The sequence below is a fragment of the Sphaeramia orbicularis genome, chromosome 2 (assembly GCF_902148855.1).
Source record: "Sphaeramia orbicularis chromosome 2, fSphaOr1.1, whole genome shotgun sequence".
Taxonomy (NCBI): Eukaryota; Metazoa; Chordata; class Actinopteri; order Kurtiformes; family Apogonidae; genus Sphaeramia; species Sphaeramia orbicularis.
Window position 1 is genome coordinate 6,577,245 of NC_043958.1, and position 20,691 is coordinate 6,597,935.

General features: G+C 35.4%; 1 protein-coding gene across 1 annotated transcript in view; it reads left to right on the forward strand.

The window, feature by feature from the left end:
• The window catches only part of LOC115431816 (kinesin heavy chain-like), a 55,028-nt gene that overhangs the window by 10,355 nt on the left and 23,982 nt on the right, over positions 1-20,691 (forward strand). The window contains 13 exon segments of the mRNA XM_030152470.1: positions 1,280-1,353; positions 2,203-2,307; positions 3,988-4,036; positions 4,276-4,331; positions 5,593-5,680; positions 6,855-6,979; positions 7,064-7,168; positions 8,075-8,223; positions 11,445-11,593; positions 16,950-17,021; positions 17,024-17,151; positions 18,447-18,515; positions 19,007-19,213. Coding sequence (XP_030008330.1) covers positions 1,280-1,353; positions 2,203-2,307; positions 3,988-4,036; positions 4,276-4,331; positions 5,593-5,680; positions 6,855-6,979; positions 7,064-7,168; positions 8,075-8,223; positions 11,445-11,593; positions 16,950-17,021; positions 17,024-17,151; positions 18,447-18,515; positions 19,007-19,213 — 1,376 coding nt within the window.

Here is a 20,691-nt window from a genome sequence, read left to right on the forward strand (position 1 = left end):
ACATCCAGCTACTCACATGAAAACTCAATCATAGCTACTCTTAACTGTAATTGTATTTTTCTGTACGTATGTGCTTTAAGAGGAACCCGACAACATCTCTAGGTCTAATACTGATGAGGAAGATATATAACATGTTGTGGTAGGAATTTAAAAAAAACTGTGTAAAAAGCGTTTCCAGGCACAACAAACCCCGCCCCTCGCATGTATTGTAGTTTATTTTGGCGTCGGCCCAGCAGATGTCATCATGTCTATGCGTGCGTTGAATGTCAATATATCAACTGCCTCTATATATGTGCCAAGTTTGAAGTAAATTGAAACAAAATTGATGTTTTTATAGACATTTGAAATTTCGCCCATGATAAGTAAATGGGAGGAAAAAAAAGATTTAAAAAAAATTCCTAAAAAATTTGTACTTTGATCTACTTTTCCCAAAATGTAACCACACCTATTCTGGGTCACTGGCAATCTGTAAACCAAATTTGATATGAATTCAACCAATAGTTTTGCTGCTACTTTCTGCACTGCAACTCTTACTTTAATATGTGTGTTTTTATTGATGTTTTTTTGGATTTTATGTGTTGTTTTCTTACTTGCTGTTTTTAATCACCTTTTACATGTTTCTTTTATAATGTTTTAAATGTTTCTTTTTCCGTGTCGTTGTATTTCAGTGTGCTGTGTGAAGCACCTTGAACTGCCTTGTTGCTGAAATGTGCTATACAAATAAACTTGCCTTGCCTTGCTACAGACGTGAAATTTCACCATTATGAATAAATGCGGAGGAGAAAAAAAGATTTCAAAAATTCATAAAAAATTGAAAGTTTGACATATTTTTCCCAAAATGTAATGAGATCTGTTATGGGTCACTGGCAATCTATAAACCCAGTTTGGTATGAATTCAACTAGTAGTTTTGCTGCTGGAGTGTTAACAAAGAAAGAAAGAAACTGAACCAAAAACAATACCTCTTGCTTCCCCTTTGGGGGTGGAGTAATAATAAAGAGTGCATAGTATCTGAAAGGAAACCAGGCTTGAAAACATCCAGCTACACATGAAAACTCAATCATAACTACTCTCAACTGTAATTGTATTTTTCTGTACATACGTGCTTTAAATCATGACTTTTTTTATTTTTAAGGGGAACCTGAATTATGAATTGGGGCTTAGGAATTAAAGAACTGTATAGTAATATGAATTGGACTGGAAGGCATTTTGTTAATCATATGTTGTAATAATGTTATATATAATATTTCATGTGATTTTCATGTTTGTTTTTTGTTCCAGATGTGCTGGGTGGTTACAACGGGACCATCTTCGCCTATGGACAGACGTCCTCTGGGAAGACACACACAATGGAGGTGAGATATATGTTGGACTTCTGTTTAGTTTATTTTGATCAATTACTAGAAATTTCAGGTGACCCCATTTGAATTCCTGGTGACCTCAAGGTTAAAAAACACTGCTTTCGATCATACTGGTCTGCATGTGGAACCTGAACTAAAATGATTTTAACATCCTTGATTGTTAATATCTTCATTCTAATAATCGACCATGCAATATTCAGACTTGTATGTGCTTGAAGATAGATTCTGTCCATTTAAATGTTATTTTGTTTTTGTCTTAATTTGCTTTGTTTTGTTTTATTTTGTTTCTTTGCATGTTCTAAATAAATAAATAAATAAATAAATGAAATTAAATAATCACAAATTCATCCCATGACCCAGGTTGGACCCTGTGGTGGGCCGGTTTTAGCCCACGGGCCGTACGTTTGACTCCCCTGATTTAAGCACAACAGACGTTATGTAACAGACTTAAACCATGAATCCACTCAGCTGTATACGTTCACATCCTTTGACCGGTTCATTCATGTCCGTATTTACTGTGTTTCTCTCAGTCGTTACAGTTTAAATGACTTCAGAGGATTAATGTGCCTTAACAGAGGACTGAGGCTTCTTTTTAATTCTTTCATCTCATCTGTGTGTCTGTAATGAAATCCCATCTGCCTCCCTGTCTTTATATTTACTGTGTTCACCCTGTGATGTTACAGTAACCAACCCTTTAACTGTAGCTTAACCTGCTATCAAACCAAAGAACTGAAAGTCTGTGCTTTAAAGTAGCTTCAAAATGAGCCTTTTCATTGATTTGACAGTGAATCACCCCACGCTCACGTCAAGTGTTTAATGAATCGCTGCTGTTTTGATGTTCAGGGCAAATTGCACGACCCGCAGCTCATGGGAATCATCCCTCGCATCGCCCACGACATCTTCGACCACATCTACTCCATGGACGAAAACCTGGAGTTTCACATCAAGGTAAAAACACAAACCCACAAAATGTAGAAAGAAACATCGAGCGGAGAAGGTCTGTAGCACCGCATTATGTAATAACGGTGCAATACGTAATAATGTAATCATTTTTCACCTCATTATGTAATAACGCCGCATTTTATGATAAAATTGTTGAAGGCATTTTGCAACAAACTTTGCCGCATTTTGTATTAACTTATTACATATTGTGTCTCCCAAATTTCAGTGCACCAGTAAGTTTCTTGTCAGTTATATTTAATTAATGCAGCGTTAGTCTGTAGCTTACAAACACATTCTCCATTATAATGAATACAGTTACATTTGATTTAGGTTTGACTAGTTTTTTTTTTTTTTAAATGAATTCTAATTTAGCTGGAATGCTAAATGCTGTTCTGCTGGTGTGATGGTTTTTCCAGTCAAGGCATCAATGTTTTGTTGTTTTTTTTTTAAATTCAAATTTTTATTCAAAACAGTCTCACAACATATTACACAGGACATTGTTGATACAAAGTACACTGTTTTTGGGTTTGTTTTTTTTTGAAAAAAGAAAAAGCAGGGCTGTACAGTGCAACAGTTTCCGTTGCATTTGCTACTAAAAATCACGTTCAGAGGCACAAGAAGATAAATTACTTCTTACAGGAAGTTCACAATTAGGATTTTAATTGGTCGTTTTTGCCAGTTTTTTTCATTTTTCCATCAGTGAACTGGTGACAAAGGAACTGATATTTAACTCCTTTGTCCAAAAAAAATGGAGTTCTATATGTGGCTTTATATTTTTTTAATGAGGACCCCCCACACATTATTTTTTGCTCCATTTATAGAAAAGCATGTTAAGTTCTTACGTGTAGTTTTTTTAAATGGGTCATATTTATCTAAACCCACTTTTATTCGTCTTTGGTTCATTTATTTGTGTATTTGGACCCTAATAGTTCATACAGTTTGAATTTGAACCCTCCAGGTGCTGCAAAACTATCTTTATATTCATTATAGCAAAAATTGAGTGGATTTCTACAACCTGCTTTAATTCCTTCTTCATTCATACGTCACGACATCTGCACATATAAGGTCAAGACTTCCGACGAACATTTCTCCGAGTAAGTCATAAATGTTTGTCAGCAGCGGCGGTTGTAGTAAAAACTGAAAATATGTCCAAACTTCGAGCCGATTACCTAAAATGTTCAGTTGTTGTCTGAACGGGACAGAGCAGCACAGCCAACAACCTGGAGGGGGTGGGCTCGTGTGCATTTAAAGGGCCAGCGCTCAAAACAACCTTTCCGGTGTCGTTACTCAGAAATAGGGTTGAAGATGGACCTGTGGAGTTGAATTAATGAAGAATTCAGACCCAAGCAGAGCATTTACAGTTTATGTACCGTACTTTCCGGACTATTGGCCACACCTGACTATAAGCCGCACCCACCCCGTCTCCAACGTCTCATCATCGATTCATTGATGCCAAGCTTACGTGCAGCAGCTCTGTTTCCTTCTTTGATAGCTGTATCGATTGTTAGCCCGGAAAACATAAATTAGCTGCATCATTTTTGAGGAGCGGGTTCACAGCATGTGGAAAAGACCAGAAATTACGATAGACCACAGGGAAATGTTTGAAAATGCAGAATTCCATTTAAAAAAGCAGAATATCACTCCTTTAACATATGTTGTTGTACACTGATGTGTTTTTCTGTGCAGGTTTCTTATTTTGAAATCTACCTGGACAAAATCAGAGACCTGCTGGATGGTAAGAAACATGACTCATACTCATGTCATTTTAACACCATTTAATCAGAATCAGTTTACTTGATTAATCCCAGGGTGAAATTATTGTTTTGCAGTTATTGTGTGTTACAGTTACTCCATTCGAGTAAAAAAAAAAAATAGCATGAAAGAGTTTATCAATTCAACAAAATAACTCTATCTCTATCTCATCTACTGTTCTATTTTAAGTATGATGTGATGTGAGTTGTCTTTGTTCTTCAGTGTCAAAGACAAACCTGGCTGTGCACGAAGACAAGAACAGAGTCCCCTACGTCAAGGTGGGTCAGATCCAGGATCAGATCGTATGTTCCCTGAAGGTTTTCCCGCAGGACGACATGTCGATGGTATTTCTGTAATGTATCTGTAATATCCCTGCGCAGGACTCCTTCCTGACCACTAATCAGCAGCAGATGAGATTACACAGTAACAGCATCACTCTGATCTAATTGTGGTTTTTCTTCACAACATGAGACCTGTTGTACTTATTCTTACCAGCTCAGCACTAATATGGGTTTTAGTGAGGGGCTAGTTTAATAATTACAGATATTAATTAGATAATAACATGTGATTATCAACACTAACCTGGTAAAAAAAGTTGGTATATTTTGGTAACATTAACCACTTAATGCTTTAATGTTTTTAGAATGATGTAAAAAAAAAAAACTATTGATGTTGTTTTCAAGCAGATGCTGAATTAACCCATAAAGACCCAGTGCTTCTTTTGTGGCAGTTCTCAGATGAATTTCTCTCTATTTAACCTTTCTTCAGTGATTTATGACCATTTATTATAATATTATCCACTATATTTTACATTTTCCACTGTAAATCATGTATTTTCCTATATTTAATTTGCTGTATTTCATTTAGATGTTCACAAAAACTCGCTTAATTCCAAATTATTCTGACAAAACTGAAGAAAAAGTGAGTTTTGCAGCAAAGGTGTCATTAATTGAACGTAAACCAAGTGTCTCTATCTATGGTTGTTTATCAAACTCCATGGGTTTTACTGGCGAATCAGCGTTGTAGAAGATTTTTCCACGATGTTTCCACGGTAACTCACGGTAGCCTCTGATCGTCCAAATGAGTCATATGTGATGACCATGAAAAGATGACAAACTATATTTTACAACAATTATTTACATGTGTAGATGTGATTTGTGGATCAACAGTTATTAAACATTTTCGATCAGTAAATGCTTTTGGTTAACGGTGGAGGTTTGGGTCTTTATGGGTTAAGTGGAGGCTGTTTATTTGAATATAGCACCTCTAATCGATATGATGTAAATTAGTGACATTAGGCATAATTGTCATAACTATACTGTTATTGGACTGTTGGTTGTTGCCAAAAATATGACAAAAAAAAGCTTTCCATTGTTGCTCTTTAAATGTGTTTGTTTTCAGCTCCTTTTAGCCCTTTTCATGTAGGATTTGGCAATAAAACAATCATGATCATTATCAGGATACAATTTTTCTCAATAGCACTACAATAAGTTTTCAATAAATGAGTATCTGTGTTGTTTTTTTTTTTGTGCTTCTCAGGGCTGCACTGAACGATTTGTGTCCAGTCCTGAGGAGGTGATGGACGTCATTGATGAGGGCAAAGCCAATCGACATGTAGCAGTGACGAGTACGTATCTGTGTTCAGTACATGTATTAAAACCTGACCTCATGCTGCAGGTGCATCTTGGGTAACTCATAATTAACTCATCATAAGGACATCTTTGGGGCATGTTTATAGGTCACATCTTCTTTACAAAATGCATTTTTCCATCTTCGAAACCTTCCAACCGAGGTGCACTGGCATGTTTTCATTGAGGTGTCACTGTTTTATTCATATTTCAATCAATTTTACGCCGAAGAAAAGCAGTTCAGATACGTCCATGAACAGAGAATCTCATCTTTGACACTGCAGTGATGTCCCGTGTGATTGACGACTGGAGTCAGAGCCAATCACAGATCAATACACACATTATTGGATCAGTCCTTTGTCCATCAAATTGTGCGACATATTCAGTCAAATCCCTCGTTTACTTTTACAAGGCAATAGGCACTCTGGATTCACTAAGGCCCACCCTGTTTCAGTTTTATCTGAAATAGTGTGTATGTAAATATACAGTTGCGGAAAAAAATGTATTAGACCACCTTTTGTTCTCTTCAGTTTCTTGTTCATTTTAATGCCTGGTGCAACTAAAGGTACATTTGTTTGGACAAATATAATGATAACAACCAAAATAGCTCATAGTAGTTTAATTTCAGAGCTGATATCGATCCATTTTCCATGGTTTTCTTGATAATAACCAAAATCACTTCAGTTCTTACATCATTGGCTATGGCATTGTACTGACAAAAACAGTGCTTTTTTTGTCTCTTTTAGACACATGATACACACAGGAGTCAGTACTTGATTGCATAACCATTGTTTCTGATGACTTTTGATGGTCTAATAATTTTTTTTTGTGACTGTATATAGCATAATGCTCTTTTTACATACATCTGATGAGGCGGTAGATGTATCTGTAGTAAATTGTAAATACAAGATAATAATAAGAAGAAAGTGTAAGAAAAGTAAACGAAGAAAAAAGAAACTCCATATACGTAAGGAAGCAGTATTAACTTTTGTACAGTTTAGTGCAATTGGGTAATTAGTTAAAAGACCAAAAGCTAGTGTTGGAGGATCTTCTTGCCGTTTTAAGTAACTTCTTGACTCTTTGTTTCCTGTATTGTTTGAGACTTAGATAAAAGCCACATAGTTTTTATCACATACGAAGATCAGCTGTGATTGTTTTCCTTTCTTGCTCTAGACATGAATGAACACAGCTCTCGCAGCCACAGCATCTTCCTCATCAACATCAAGCAGGAAAACATTGAAACCGAGAAGAAACTGTCGGGGAAACTCTACCTGGTGGACTTGGCCGGCAGCGAGAAGGTCTGAGCGAATGACAGGGTAGAGACAGAGGGAATGTTTAGTGAAAAGTGAAGTGTTTAATGATTCGTTTACCTGTTGGAACAGGTGAGTAAGACCGGAGCAGAGGGAGCGGTGCTGGATGAGGCCAAGAACATCAACAAATCCCTGTCGGCGCTGGGGAACGTCATTTCAGCTCTGGCCGAGGGAACAGTGAGTCAACATACGCTCACAATCAAACTCCAGCATGCTAATTACACTATATAATAATAATAATAATAATAATAATAATAATAATGGATTAGATTTCTATAGTGCACAGGTGTCAAACATGTGGCCTGGGGGCCAAATCTGGCCCGCCAAAGGTTCCATTCTGGCCCGCGGGATGAAAGTGCAAAAATTAACCTGAACAGTCAAGATTGTCAAAATCATTTTGGTTCAGGTTCCACATGCCGACCAATGTGATCTCAAGTAAAAATAACAACACAATAACCCATAATTAATGCTAACTACAAATTTTCTTTGTGAAAAATTATGAGAAAAAAAAAATTAAGTGAAAAAAGTAACATTACATTGTGAAAATATTTACATTTACAAAACTATTCTTTCACAATAAAACGCAAATAAATACATAAATAAAAACAAAGAGGAACAACCTGAAATGTGCAATGTTAACAATATTCTGCCTGTTACCAAATGTTTATGTAACATTGTGTCTAATGCACATGTATAAATAATAAGCCGAGGCATAATGTTGAAATTGCACTAATTTTTCAAATGAAATTTCAGTTTTTTCAGGTTATTCACATCTTTTTTTGTAAAATGTAAATATTTTCATAATTTAATTGGGGTTTTTTTTGTACTAAAACAAAAAGAAAAACTTGGATTTGTCATTATTTATAGGTTTATAAGTCATTATTTTACTGGTCTGACCGCTTGAGATCAACTTGGGCTAAGTATGGCCCCTGAACCAAAATGAGTTTGACACCCCTGCTATAGTGCTTTTCAAGGCACCCAAAGCACTTAACATTTTTGGTCCATTATTAATATGGACAAATGTAGTGTATAATTGCCAGGATAATGACAACATTTTATTTATTTATTTATTTAATTTTTCAGAAAAGTCATGTGCCGTATCGAGACAGTAAGATGACGCGGATCCTGCAGGACTCTTTGGGAGGAAACTGCCGCACAACAATCATCATCTGCTGCTCACCGTCCATCTACAATGAAGCTGAGACCAAGTCCACGCTCATGTTTGGACAGAGGTACCTATAACAACACAGAAAAATAATCTCATAACACATAAAATAAAAACTAGCATCAGTACGAATACAAAAAGTACTGTTTGCAGAAGAGTACAGGTATAGAGGTATATTTGATGTAAACCAAGCGCACAATGAAACCATGAGATCAAATAAAGGATGTCTTAGGGTAGAAGATACAGATACTTGTGTACAAACAGGCGATGGTGAATGTAGAAGTACTGATTCAACACATTTATTGCAGTAGAAGTGAAAAAGTCCGAAAACAATAGAATGAAAATAATGAATGTCTAACTTCCCTCCACAGCTAAGCATAATGTTGTGAAGACGCATGATGAAAATAAATAAAAATAATGAATAATGCATTTAATACAAATGCAAGAAACGGAATGAAAGTCAGAATACAGCTAGTAGTAGTAGTAGTAGTAGTAGTTGTAGTAGTAGTAGTAATAACAGTAGTAGTAATAGGGTAGTACTAATAGTGGAAGTGGTAGTAGTTGTAGCAGTCGTAGTAGTAGTCGGGGTTATAATAGTAGTGGTAGTACTAATAGTAGTAGTAGCAGTAGTAGGAATAGTAGTAGTAGTAATAAGAGGAGTAGTAGTAGTAGTAGTAGTAGTAGTAGTAGTAATAATAACAGTAGTAGTAATAGGGTAGTACTAATAGTAGAAGTAGTAGTAGTTGTAGTAATAGCAGTAGTAGTAGTGGTTGTAGTAGTAATAATCATACTGGCAGTAGTAGTACTAGTAGTAGTTGTAGCAATTGCAGTAGTAGTAGGGTTTATAATAGTAGTGGTAGTACTAATAGTAGTAGTAGTAGTAGTAGTAGTAGTAGTAGTAGTAGTAGTAATAACAGTAGTAGTAATAGGGTAGTACTAATAGTATAACTAGTAGTAGTTGTAGCAATGGCAGTAGTAGTAGGGGTTATAATAGTAGTGGTAGTACTAGTAGTAGTAGTAGTAGTAGTAATCACAGTAGTAGTAATAGGGTAGAACTAATAGTAGAAGTAGTAGTAGTTGTAGTAATAGCAGTAGTAGTAGTGGTTGTAGTAGTAATAATAGTAGTGGCCGTAGTAGTACTAGTAGTAGCTGTAGCAATTGCAGTAGTAGTAGGGGTTATAATAGTAGTGGTAGTACTAATAGAAGTATTTGTAATAACAGTAGTAGTAATAGGGTAGTACTAATAGTAGAAGTAGTAGTAGTTGTAGCAATAGCAGTAGTAGTAGTAGTAGGGGTTATAATAGTAGTGGTAGTACTAGTAGTAGTAGCAGCAGTAGTAGTAGTAGTAGTAGTAGTAGTAGTAATCACAGTAGTAGTAATAGGGTAGAACTAATAGTAGAAGTAGTAGTAGTTGTAGTAATAGCAGTAGTAGTAGTGGTTGTAGTAGTAATAATAGTACTGGCCGTAGTAGTACTAGTAGTAGCTGTAGCAATTGCAGTAGTAGTAGGGGTTATAATAGTAGTGGTAGTACTAATAGAAGTATTTGTAATGACAGTAGTAGTAATAGGGTAGTACTAATAGTAGAAGTAGTAGTAGTTGTAGTAATAGCAGTAGTAGTAGTGGTTGTAGTAGTAATAATAGTACTGGCCGTAGTAGTACTAGTAGTAGCTGTAGCAATTGCAGTAGTAGTAGGGGTTATAATAGTAGTAGTAGTAGTACTAATAGAAGTATTTGTAATGACAGTAGTAGTAATAGGGTAGTACTAATAGTAGAAGTAGTAGTAGTAGTAGTAGTAGTGGTGTTAGTAATAGTAGTAACATTAAACACAAACGTATGTGCACATGCATTAAAACACAAAGTACCAACCCTGTTTGTACAATCTAAGGGTCAGTAAATGAGTCAGAAGTAAAGTACAAATACCTCTATAGTACTTTAATAGTTCCATCCCACCTCTGAATAGAAGTATCAGGATTTTTGTCAGTTTTGACTTCGAGTACTGCAGTATATACACACCACAGTACTGGTGTGTATATACTGTGTATCTGTAAAGGGACCCATGAGTCATTAGTGGTTTTGTTGACGTCAGTGATAACGAGTGAGCAGATGGAGCTGAGTTTCCCACTGTGCATGTGGTTGACTTCCTTTTATAGATGCTTTGGATGACAACAGTTCATGTCCACTTGTTCCAAAATGATCCATATATATTTTTTTACCTGATATGTTGTGACATCATTATGCTCATTATTATTATTATTGCATATTTTAGTCCAAACTTTGACCTTTTCTTCAGAATTTTAAATGTAAACTGTATTTTTCTTTATAGTACTGCTAGTGTTGTATTAATATGTGCCTAAAGTAAAATGATAACAGTGAAATAAGTAAAATTACTTAATGAAAATGTTTAAATCTATAAACTCATTTAAAAAAAAGTGAATAACACGAACCACCACAAACTACTTTAAACATCTGAAGAAAAACAAGTGCAATTTTAACCATATTGTGCCTCACTTTATCATTTACACATGTGCATTCCAACTTCCAGATCACAGTGGATCTGCAAATACACAAAATATTTAGTAACAGAAATAATGTTGTTAAAATTCCACTTATTTTTCATAAGACTTTCCAAGTTGTTCACATTTGTTCAGGTTATTCACTTTTTTTGGTATCTTATTTTCATTTCTTTTTCTTTCTGTGTTTACCCTTTTTTCTGTTAAATTCTTTCATTTTCTTCATTCTTTTCTTAATTTTCCTCTTTTCTAGGTTGTTTTTTTGTTCATTTTTGGTCGCCTTTAGTTTTCATCATTATTTTTGAAATTGTATTTGTGTATGATAGTTTCTTTTGTCTATTTTTTAAATTAATTTCTTCCATTTTCATTTTTTAAAATTTATTTCTATATCTTTTTTCTTCTTTTTCTTCTTTTTGTTAATTACATTTCTTCATATTTGTTCTGGTTATTGACATTTTTTTGTCAATTGATAGAGTATTTTCATGTAATTTTACTTTTTTACACTAAAACAAAGAGAAAAATTTGGAGTTGTCATTATTTATAGGTTATCATTTTACCGGTCCAAACCATTTGAGACTGAATTGAAGTGGTGGAATGTGGAACCTGAACTAAAATGTTTAATATCTTCATTAGAATTTTTGCATTTCACAAATTCCTCAACACATGCACAGTAACAGAAATAGTAAATCTGTAGGACTAGATTAGTCCTTGTAATAACTGTAGAGTCATTCCATTGTTATTTATGTGAAGTCTTATGTTTCGTTCTGTGTGACCTCAGAGCCAAGACCATCAAGAACACGGTGTCGGTGAATCTGGAGCTGACGGCCGAGGAGTGGAAGAAGAAATATGAGAAGGAGAAGGACAAGAACAAGAGTCTGAAGAACATCATCCAGAGGCTGGAGGCCGAGCTGAGCCGCTGGAGGAACGGTGAGACGGCACACAAGGGACGCACGAAACGCATTTAAAGACAGTTTACAGTGAATGCATCGAGATTAGATTAGTTCTTAACTTTTGAAGCCTCGACAGTACTAATATGTCCCACGTTACTTCTTTATATGCTGCACAAACATTCACTCCTCATAGTTCAGCTAGTTTGTCTTCTTTTCTTCCGCACCACACATTTGCTAGTTTGGTGTGGATTTACCACCTCTTATACAGCAGCTTCAGTTGGAAATGTTTGACATGGTTGAAGACCTAAGAATAGATTCACCTGCAGCAGAGACAAACACACACTAGTGTTGACACGTTTATACTGTGGGCTGTGTGAAGGACGCAGACTGGTCTGGGAATCAGCCCTGTCCTGTCTTTGTCCCAGACTGTAGTAGTAGTGGTGGTACTGGTGGTGGTACTGGTAGTGGTGGAAGTAATAGTCGTGGTAGTAGTGGCGGTACTAGTAGTAGTACTGGTAGTAACAGTGGTGGTACTGGTAGTGGTGGTAGTAATAGTAGTGTTAGTAGTGGTGGTACTGGTAGTAGTAGTGGTAGTAGTACTGGTAGTAATAGTGGTGGTACTGGTAGTAGTACTGGTAGTGGTGGTAGTAATAGTGGTGGTACTGGTAGTTGTACTGGTAGTAGTGGTGGTAGTAATAGTGGTGGTACTGGTGGTAGTAGTACTGGTAATGGTGGTAGTAGTGGTGGTACTGGTAGTTGTACTGGTAGTGGTGGTAGTAATAGTGGTGGTACTGGTAGTAGTGGTGGTAGTAATAGTGGTGGTACTGGTAGTTGTACTGGTAGTAGTGGTGGTAGTAATAGTGGTGGTACCGGTAGTAGTAGTGGCAGTGGTACTGGTAGTTGTACTGGTAGTAGTAGTGGTAGTAGTACTGGTAGTAAGAGTGGTGGTACTGGTAGTAGTACTGGTAGTGGTGGTAGTAATAGTGGTGGTACTGGTAGTTGTACTGGTAGTAGCGTTGGTAGTAATAGTGGTGGTACCGGTGGTAGTAGTACTGGTAATGGTGGTAGTAGTGGTGGTACTGGTAGTTGTACTGGTAGTGGTGGTAGTAATAGTGGTGGTACTGGTAGTAGTGGTGGTAGTAATAGTGGTGGTACTGGTAGTTGTACTGGTAGTAGTGGTGGTAGTAATAGTGGTGGTACCGGTAGTAGTAGTGGCAGTGGTACTGGTAGTTGTACTGGTAGTAGTAGTGGTAGTAGTACTGGTAGTAAGAGTGGTGGTACTGGTAGTAGTACTGGTAGTGGTGGTAGTAATAGTGGTGGTACTGGTAGTTGTACTGGTAGTAGCGTTGGTAGTAATAGTGGTGGTACCGGTGGTAGTAGTACTGGTAATGGTGGTAGTAGTGGTGGTACTGGTAGTTGTACTGGTAGTGGTGGTAGTAATAGTGGTGGTACTGGTAGTTGTACTGGTAGTGGTGGTAGTAATAGTGGTGGTAGTAATAGTGATGGTACTGGTAGTTGTACTGGTAGTAGTAGTGGTAGTAATAGTGGTGGTACTGGTAGTTGTACTGGTAGTAGTGGTGGTAGTAATAGTGGTGGTACTGGTAGTTGTACTGGTAGCAGTGGTGGTGGTAATAGTGGTGGTACTGGTAGTAGTAATGGCAGTGGTACTGGTAGTTGTACTGGTAGTGGTGGTGGTACTGGTAGTAGTAGTAGTGGTAGTAGTAATAGTGGTGGTACTGGTAGAAGTAGTGGTAGTAGTACTGGTAGTGGTGGTAGTAATAGTGGTGGTACTGGTAGTAGTAGTGGTAGAAGTACTTGGAGTAATAGTAGTGGTAATAGTGATGGTACTGGTAGTAGTGTTAGTAGTACTGGTAGTGTTGGTAGTATTGGTGGTGGTAGTGGTAGTAGTACTGGTAGTGGTAATAGGGGTAATGGTAGTGGTGGTAGGGGTAATGGTAGTGGTGGTAGTAGTAGTTCGTTGGTAGTAGTTCGTTGTCACTGCAGTTTCTCCTTCACAACATCCTTGCCCCCTTTTTTCTCCTCCAGCTCCGTTGCATAGTAACCATAAAGCCCCGCCCCCTCCCTTTCGGCCTTTGCTGTAATGTCTCTCTACCGCCCTCTCTCTCTCTCTCTCTTCCTCTGTTTCTGTTTTTTAATTCTCTTATGGATGCTGATTACACCCCCACCTTAGCAACAAATCAGCTGGGCTGCAGCTATGGAAACCTACGCTCTGTTCACATTAGAGTGGACACAAACAACGGCCCACACACACATATACACACACAAAGACACACACACACACATTGTGCTGATGCAGTGTTTCTGGCATGAGTCAGCTGCTGGCTTGGAGCCGACGAATGAACACCTCCTCACATTTCACTGTCCTCATTCACTCAGGCTTTCATTGGACTGAAGCAAACCTCAATTAAAAAGTCAATATTAGCAGATTTTCTCTCAGGGGATCAACCGAGAAATGTTGCAGTACATGGAAGCCTTTCCGCTCTTATTTTGATTAAACGTTGCAGAATAGAATAGCTATAACACATGTAATTAAGTGAACGTGGACTAATGTGGGTGGGTGGGGGGCACTGCTTTTCACCCTTTTTTTTTTTTTTCCAGTTTTTGTTGTTAGTTGGTTTTTTAATTAATTTTTATTTATTTATTTATTTAAAACTGGAAAATTGGACATATGTTTGTACTGAAAATGTTTAAGTTTTCGTTTGTTGTTAGTTGTTTTTTTTTTTAAATTAATTTATATTTATTTATTTATTTAGACTTTTTTTTTTTAATTGGAAAATTGGACATATGTTTGTACTGAAAATGTGTCCTAATGAAAAGATTATTAAAAAAAAAAAGTAACAGAATAGAATAGTTATAACACAAGTAATTAAGTGAATGTGGACTAATGTGGGTGGGTGGGCGGCACTGCTTTTCTACTTTTTTTTACAGTTTTTGTTTGTTAGTTGTTTTTTTTTTTAAATTAATTTTTATTTATTTATTTATTTAGATTTTTTTTTTTTTTTTTAAACTGCTTTTCTACCTTTTTTTTGAGTTTTTGTTTGCTGTTAGTTGTTTTTTTAATTAATTAATTTATTTTTATTTATTTACTTATTTAGATTTTTTTTGGGGGGGGGGGTAAAGTGGAAAATTGGACATGTTTGTGTCCTAATAAAAAGAATATTAAAAAAAAAAAAGTCAATATTAATTGGAGCATCAGTTATGTATCGAGTACAGTCATGTCCTGTTGGGTCCTACCTGTATTTTCATGTCATATATGATGAAAAGACAATAAGAAATAAATATGTAGCTATTTTTCAACCCTGCAAAAACAACAAAGTTAAAGGTGGAAAAAGAGTTTTGCACAGTAAATTATTCATCCAAATGGCACCAGTATAAAAACACTTAACTTTATTAGATTAGTAGGTGTCATGTCCTATAATTCTTAAACCTTTTCACCCATGATGGCTGGATTTTACCTGTAAATAATGACTCCATTGTTCTTTTTTGTTTGTTTTTCGTGTGAAATAAGTAAAATGAAAATGTGGTGAAAATGTTTACATTTACAAACTATCTTTTCACATAAAATGCAAAAAACCTGAACAAATATGAATATCTTAAGAAAAATAAATGAAATTTTAACTATTATACATGTTACTAAATGTTTTGCATACATGTGAAAATGAGAAGTTGAGACCAAGGTTATAATAGTTTTGGATTTTTCATTATAGTTTAGTTTTATTTAGTTTTAACTTTTTTTTTCTCTAATTTAGTTAGTTTTATTTCGTTTTAGAGCAGGTTGGCTAGTTTTTGTCGGTTTTCGTTTTTTCTAAATGCTTAGTTTTAGTATTAGTTTTAGTTTTTTCGTATCTTTTATCTTCCTCATTGTCATATTCAAATAAATCCCATACAGGACTCTGCTGCTTTCTCCCAACTTTAGTCTCTGACTCTAAACCGCAAGTGACGAGAAGTGACGGACCATGAAGTGTCGTATGGTGCCGCTAGCTAAAATTGCTTGAGTGAAATAAATTCCGACATTGACAAAGACGAAAACGAAGGGAATTTTGTCTGGAATATTTATACGTTTTAGTTAGTGTTGTAAGCACACAATATAGTTTCAGTTAGTTATTTTTTCTTTTAATTATAGTTTTTATTTATTTCAGTTAACGAAAATGTTTTTTCAATTCTAGTTTTCGTCATTTCGTTAGTTTTCATTTACGATAATAACCTTGGTTGAGACATAATGTTGTTTAAATCACTTATTTTTGTTCACGGTGGTTCATGTTCACATTTTTTTTAAAGAATAGTTTGTAATTTTACTGTTTTCACTCTAAAACATAGACAAAAGTAATGAAAAGCAATAACTTTAAGGATTAGAAGGAGCTGAAATCTTCCATAATTCATAAATGTGTTTAGATTAGATTAATTACACTTTATTGATCCCACAATGGGGAAATTTAACGGTCCTATTACACTAGGTTACAAAAAAATGTTTTTTGGAAGTTGTCTAGGTTTTTTCAACTGAATTAGGACCATTTTGCACTGCTAAATCCAAAAATGACATGTTTTTCTCAATCAGGTCAGGTTTTTTTGCTAATTTGATTTTGAAAAATTAGATCTTCTCACAAAATATAATAATTAATACCAAAATAAGATTGGTAAGCACACTTTATGAAGCTTGTGACTTGATTCCTGTTAGGTACAATGGTGTATTCACCACAGATGTAGCAGAATACGCCAGGCTTATTTTTGCAAGATCTTCTCGTCGAAGCCGTTTCATTCACCTGTAATATTAAAAAAAACAATCACAAATTGGCAGAAGTAAAATCTTCAGAACTCGTTTATTGCAAGAAATATGAAAGAATTTTGTATCATATGATGTAAAAATGCCCATAAATGTAAGCAAAAATTTTAAAAAGCCAATATGTAGGATAGTTCAGAAAGTTGACCTGATTGAGCAAAATTAATGTGATTTTTGGATTCAGCACACCAAAATTATCCTAAATCAGCTCAAAAAACTTAAACAATAAATTTGTTGTTGACCAGTGTTATGGTTGCATGTTGCATGATGTGTAGCAGAATCCTGATATTATTTTATCAGTCGTTCAACATTTTACCACATATTCTAAGTTTAAATAAATACTTGGCTAAATGTTAACATGACCTTTGGTGACGATAAGGTGCTGTGCTGGAAAAAAAAAAAAACTGAAAATGACCCTTAAAAGTGCTTGAATTTGACCTCGAAAAATGTTGTAGGAACCCTGAGTAAATAACTACATGATGACAAAGTGAACGCAGAACCAGGTATAATGTAAAAAAAATCAAATAAATGACCACGTTCGGAGTTGGTTAAATGTACGAACAGATGGAGTAATCGATCCCGGTGAATGTTGCAGGGGAGAATGTTCCGGAAGAAGAACAGCTGAGTTCTAAAGACCAGAAGAACATCGAACCGTACGACAACACTCCATCATCGACAACCTGCTGCCGACCGGAGGAGGAGGAGGAGGAGGAGGAGGTGGAGGGTCAGTGGGCAGCGAGGAGAGGAGGAAGTATGAGGAGGACATCAGTAACCTGTACAAACAACTGGACGACAAGGTGAACATTTATGAAAACTAGGATTTCTGCCTTAACGTTATTTTATATTGGGTTTTCTTTTGTTAAATTTAACTCATTTATGCTATTATTTGTTGTGCTCTAATTGTACTACTATATTTATATTTATTAATTCATCTTAGTTTTCATTGGTTGTATTTTGCATAACAAACACACAGTAAAAGTACAAAATGTAGTAGTGTAATCTTTATTCTTTATCTTCATATTCATATTTTTTTGTTAATTCCATAAATGCATATCCAACCAGAGCATCATCAGTGCTTAGACCAGGGGTGTCAAACATATGGTCCATGGGATTAATTTGTGAAATGCAAAAATTACACTGAAGATATTAACAATAAAGGATGTTATAATCACAAAATCATGCACTCAAATAAAAAAAAAAACACTGGTTCTCTAAAAGTATTCAATTACATTTGAAACTTGAGGTTTCTTTTTTGAGTTTTTACTTGTGAAGTAGATTTTTTGTTTTGTTTTTACAAGCAAAACAAGTTGTTGAAACCTGTGCAAAAAAAAGTAAAAAATAAATGCCCAGTGCAAAAATATGCATACTGTGTGCAACCAAATGAAATTGTTGTTATTCATATTTATAAGCTGGACAATAAGATGGAAACTGTTTACAAATCTAGACTTTGCTTCAGCATTACGGTTACGTGTCCCACATTGTCCCACGCAAACACACTCCTTGTCCCACATGTGGCTCGTAAGCACCTGGTCACCCTTGGACCAGACCAGTAAAATACTGTCATAATAACCTATAAATAATTAAATAAAAGTAAATTTACATGAAAACGTTTACCTTTTCAAACTATTTTTTCGCAAAAAATATAAATAACCTTAACAAATATGAACAACCTGAAATGTCTTAAGAGAAATAAGTGTAATTTCAACAATATTCTGTCTGTTACTAAATGTTTAGTGTATTTGTAGATCCACTGTAACTTGTAATGCACATGTGTAAATGATAAACTGAGGCATTATTTTGTTAAAATTGCTTATTCTTTTGTAAAAAAAAAAAAAAGAAAAAGAATTCTAAGTTTATAGTTGTTCTCATTTTTTAAAGGACAGTTTATAGATGTAATTATTTTCATAATGGAATTTTACTTTTTTCACTCTAAAAACACTTTAGAGGGCGTGTTTTGGTATGTTTGACACCCTTACTATAGATTATTCCTTACAAAATAGGTAAAATGAGAAACAGTAGCAGCTTTGTGCCTAAAAGTTTGTGCATATTCAACATTTCTGCCTAACTTGTTTATTATTCTTTGTTTTTCCAGGATGATGAAATCAACCAACACAGTCAACTGGCTGAGAAACTCAAAGAGCAGATGATGGACCAGGAGGAGGTTTGTCACATTGTTTTTTATTTTTTTAACTTACCATCCGTTACAAACATTTCAATCGTCTTCTTCTCCGAAACTACAGTTCTGATTGACTTCAAACTTGGTATGCAGCTTCTTTATGATGATGTCAACTTAAAGTATTGCAGTTATTGCCATCCGGATCTGATTCTGGTTTTGGTGCGACTTTGAAAAATGTTCCCATTATAACAGATAGGAAGTGGATTGATCCAATAAATCAGTAATTATCAATGATATCAAGTTGGAATTTGAATTTTTTACAGATCTGATTGGAATATGACCAAAACATGGGCTATTTCTGTAATATAATAAATACACAGAACTGGGTGATAATAAATGGCATCTGGATATATTTCCCAAAGCTTTTACTTTATTTGGCCGGTAAGCTACAGGGCCATTGGTCCTATTTTTTTTTTTAAGTCAGTGTCATTTTTCGCTGCATTGTCTGTGTTTTCACCGCCGCCGTGTCCTCTCAGCTGCTGGCCTCCACCAGACGTGACTACGAGAAGATCCAGGAGGAGCTGTGTCGTCTGCAGACGGAGAACGAACTGGCCAAGGAGGAGGTGAAGGAGGTCCTGCAGGCTCTGGAGGAACTGGCCGTCAACTACGACCAGAAGAGCCAAGAGGTGGAGGAGCGAGACCAGGCCAACCTGCAGCTGAGTGAGGAGCTGCAGCACAAGACGGTCAGTGGAACGAACACCAGACCAGTTTAATGGGGTTATAAGAACTCCCATCATCAGAGGTGGAAGACATACACGTACAGTCGTGGAAAACATTATCAGACCATCAAAAGCCATCACAAACAATGGTTCTGCAATCCAGTATTAACTCCTGTGTGTATCATGTGACTAAGACAGATGAAAAAGAAAACATGGAATATCTAAAAGCACTGTTTTTGTCAGTACAATGCCATAGATATTGATGGAAGAACTGAAGTGATTTTGGTTATTATTAAGAAAACAGAAAATGGATAGATATCAGCTCTGAAATTAAACTACTATGAGCTATTTTTGTTATTATTATATTTATCCAAACAAATGAACCTTTAGTTGACATTTCTACCTGATTTTTGTGTGCAAAGTGACCTGAAAATTATGCCGTAATAATATAATGTGAAGACTATTAATCTAATCCAATCCAATCCGACTTTATTTGTAAAGCACTTTAAAACAACTGCAGTGGACCAAAGTGCTGTACAGAAGAAAAATTAAAACCAAAATAGAAGTATAAAATACAGAATAGATTTAAAGACAAGGAAACTGTACAAAAACAAACAAAAAAAAGTGCTATACAGAAGAATAAATAAAACCCAAATAAAAAGAATAAAATGCAAGGATTAAAAGCCATACAATTTAAAAACAATATAAATAAAATAAAGATAATACCTTCAAACATCTCACGTGGTTTCAAAAGCCAAGGAGAAAAAATGGGTTTGAAGAAGGGTTTTTAAAAACAGAAAGGAGGCCTGTCTGATATGGAGAGGCAGATCATACCATAGTTTAGGACTATTAACCTCGTAACACCTGAATTTCTATACAAGTATGTTAGAAAATAAATTATTGGTGTTTTTCTTTCAAGCAGATGCTAAACAAAGTAGAGATTATTAATTTCACTATAGTACATAAAATAGAAATTTAATTATGATGGAAATTTGCAACAAGTGGCAAAATAAATAAGTTATGCATATACACATTAAGTGCTTGCCAAAGGTTTGTATGTGCATATCATAAATGCCCAAATCGCCCCTGTGGAATACAAACGCTATTACAGCTGATTGTCATGGGTGTAAATTTGCAACAGCTGACATTGGGGGTTTAAACCATTCATTATCATTAAATCACATCAAAAATAAGAGAATAATCAGTCAAATGTGCAAATCAGGTCATTGTCAGCAGCAGAATTCCAAACCTTATAACACTTAACAGCAGTAAAATTTTTGGACAATCCATACATTTGCGGTATTGTCACATTCCTAATATAATTGCTTAATTTTGACAATTAATTACCTTTTTGCCTAAATCACCAAATGCTCAATTTCTGGTAAATTTTTTTGTGTTTCTTGAGAAATCTGGAAAAATGACACAGGCAATTATTTTAGGAAGATAATGACGTGATAGGCACAGATGGACTAACTTCTTCATTTTTTTCCTGTCATTTACAA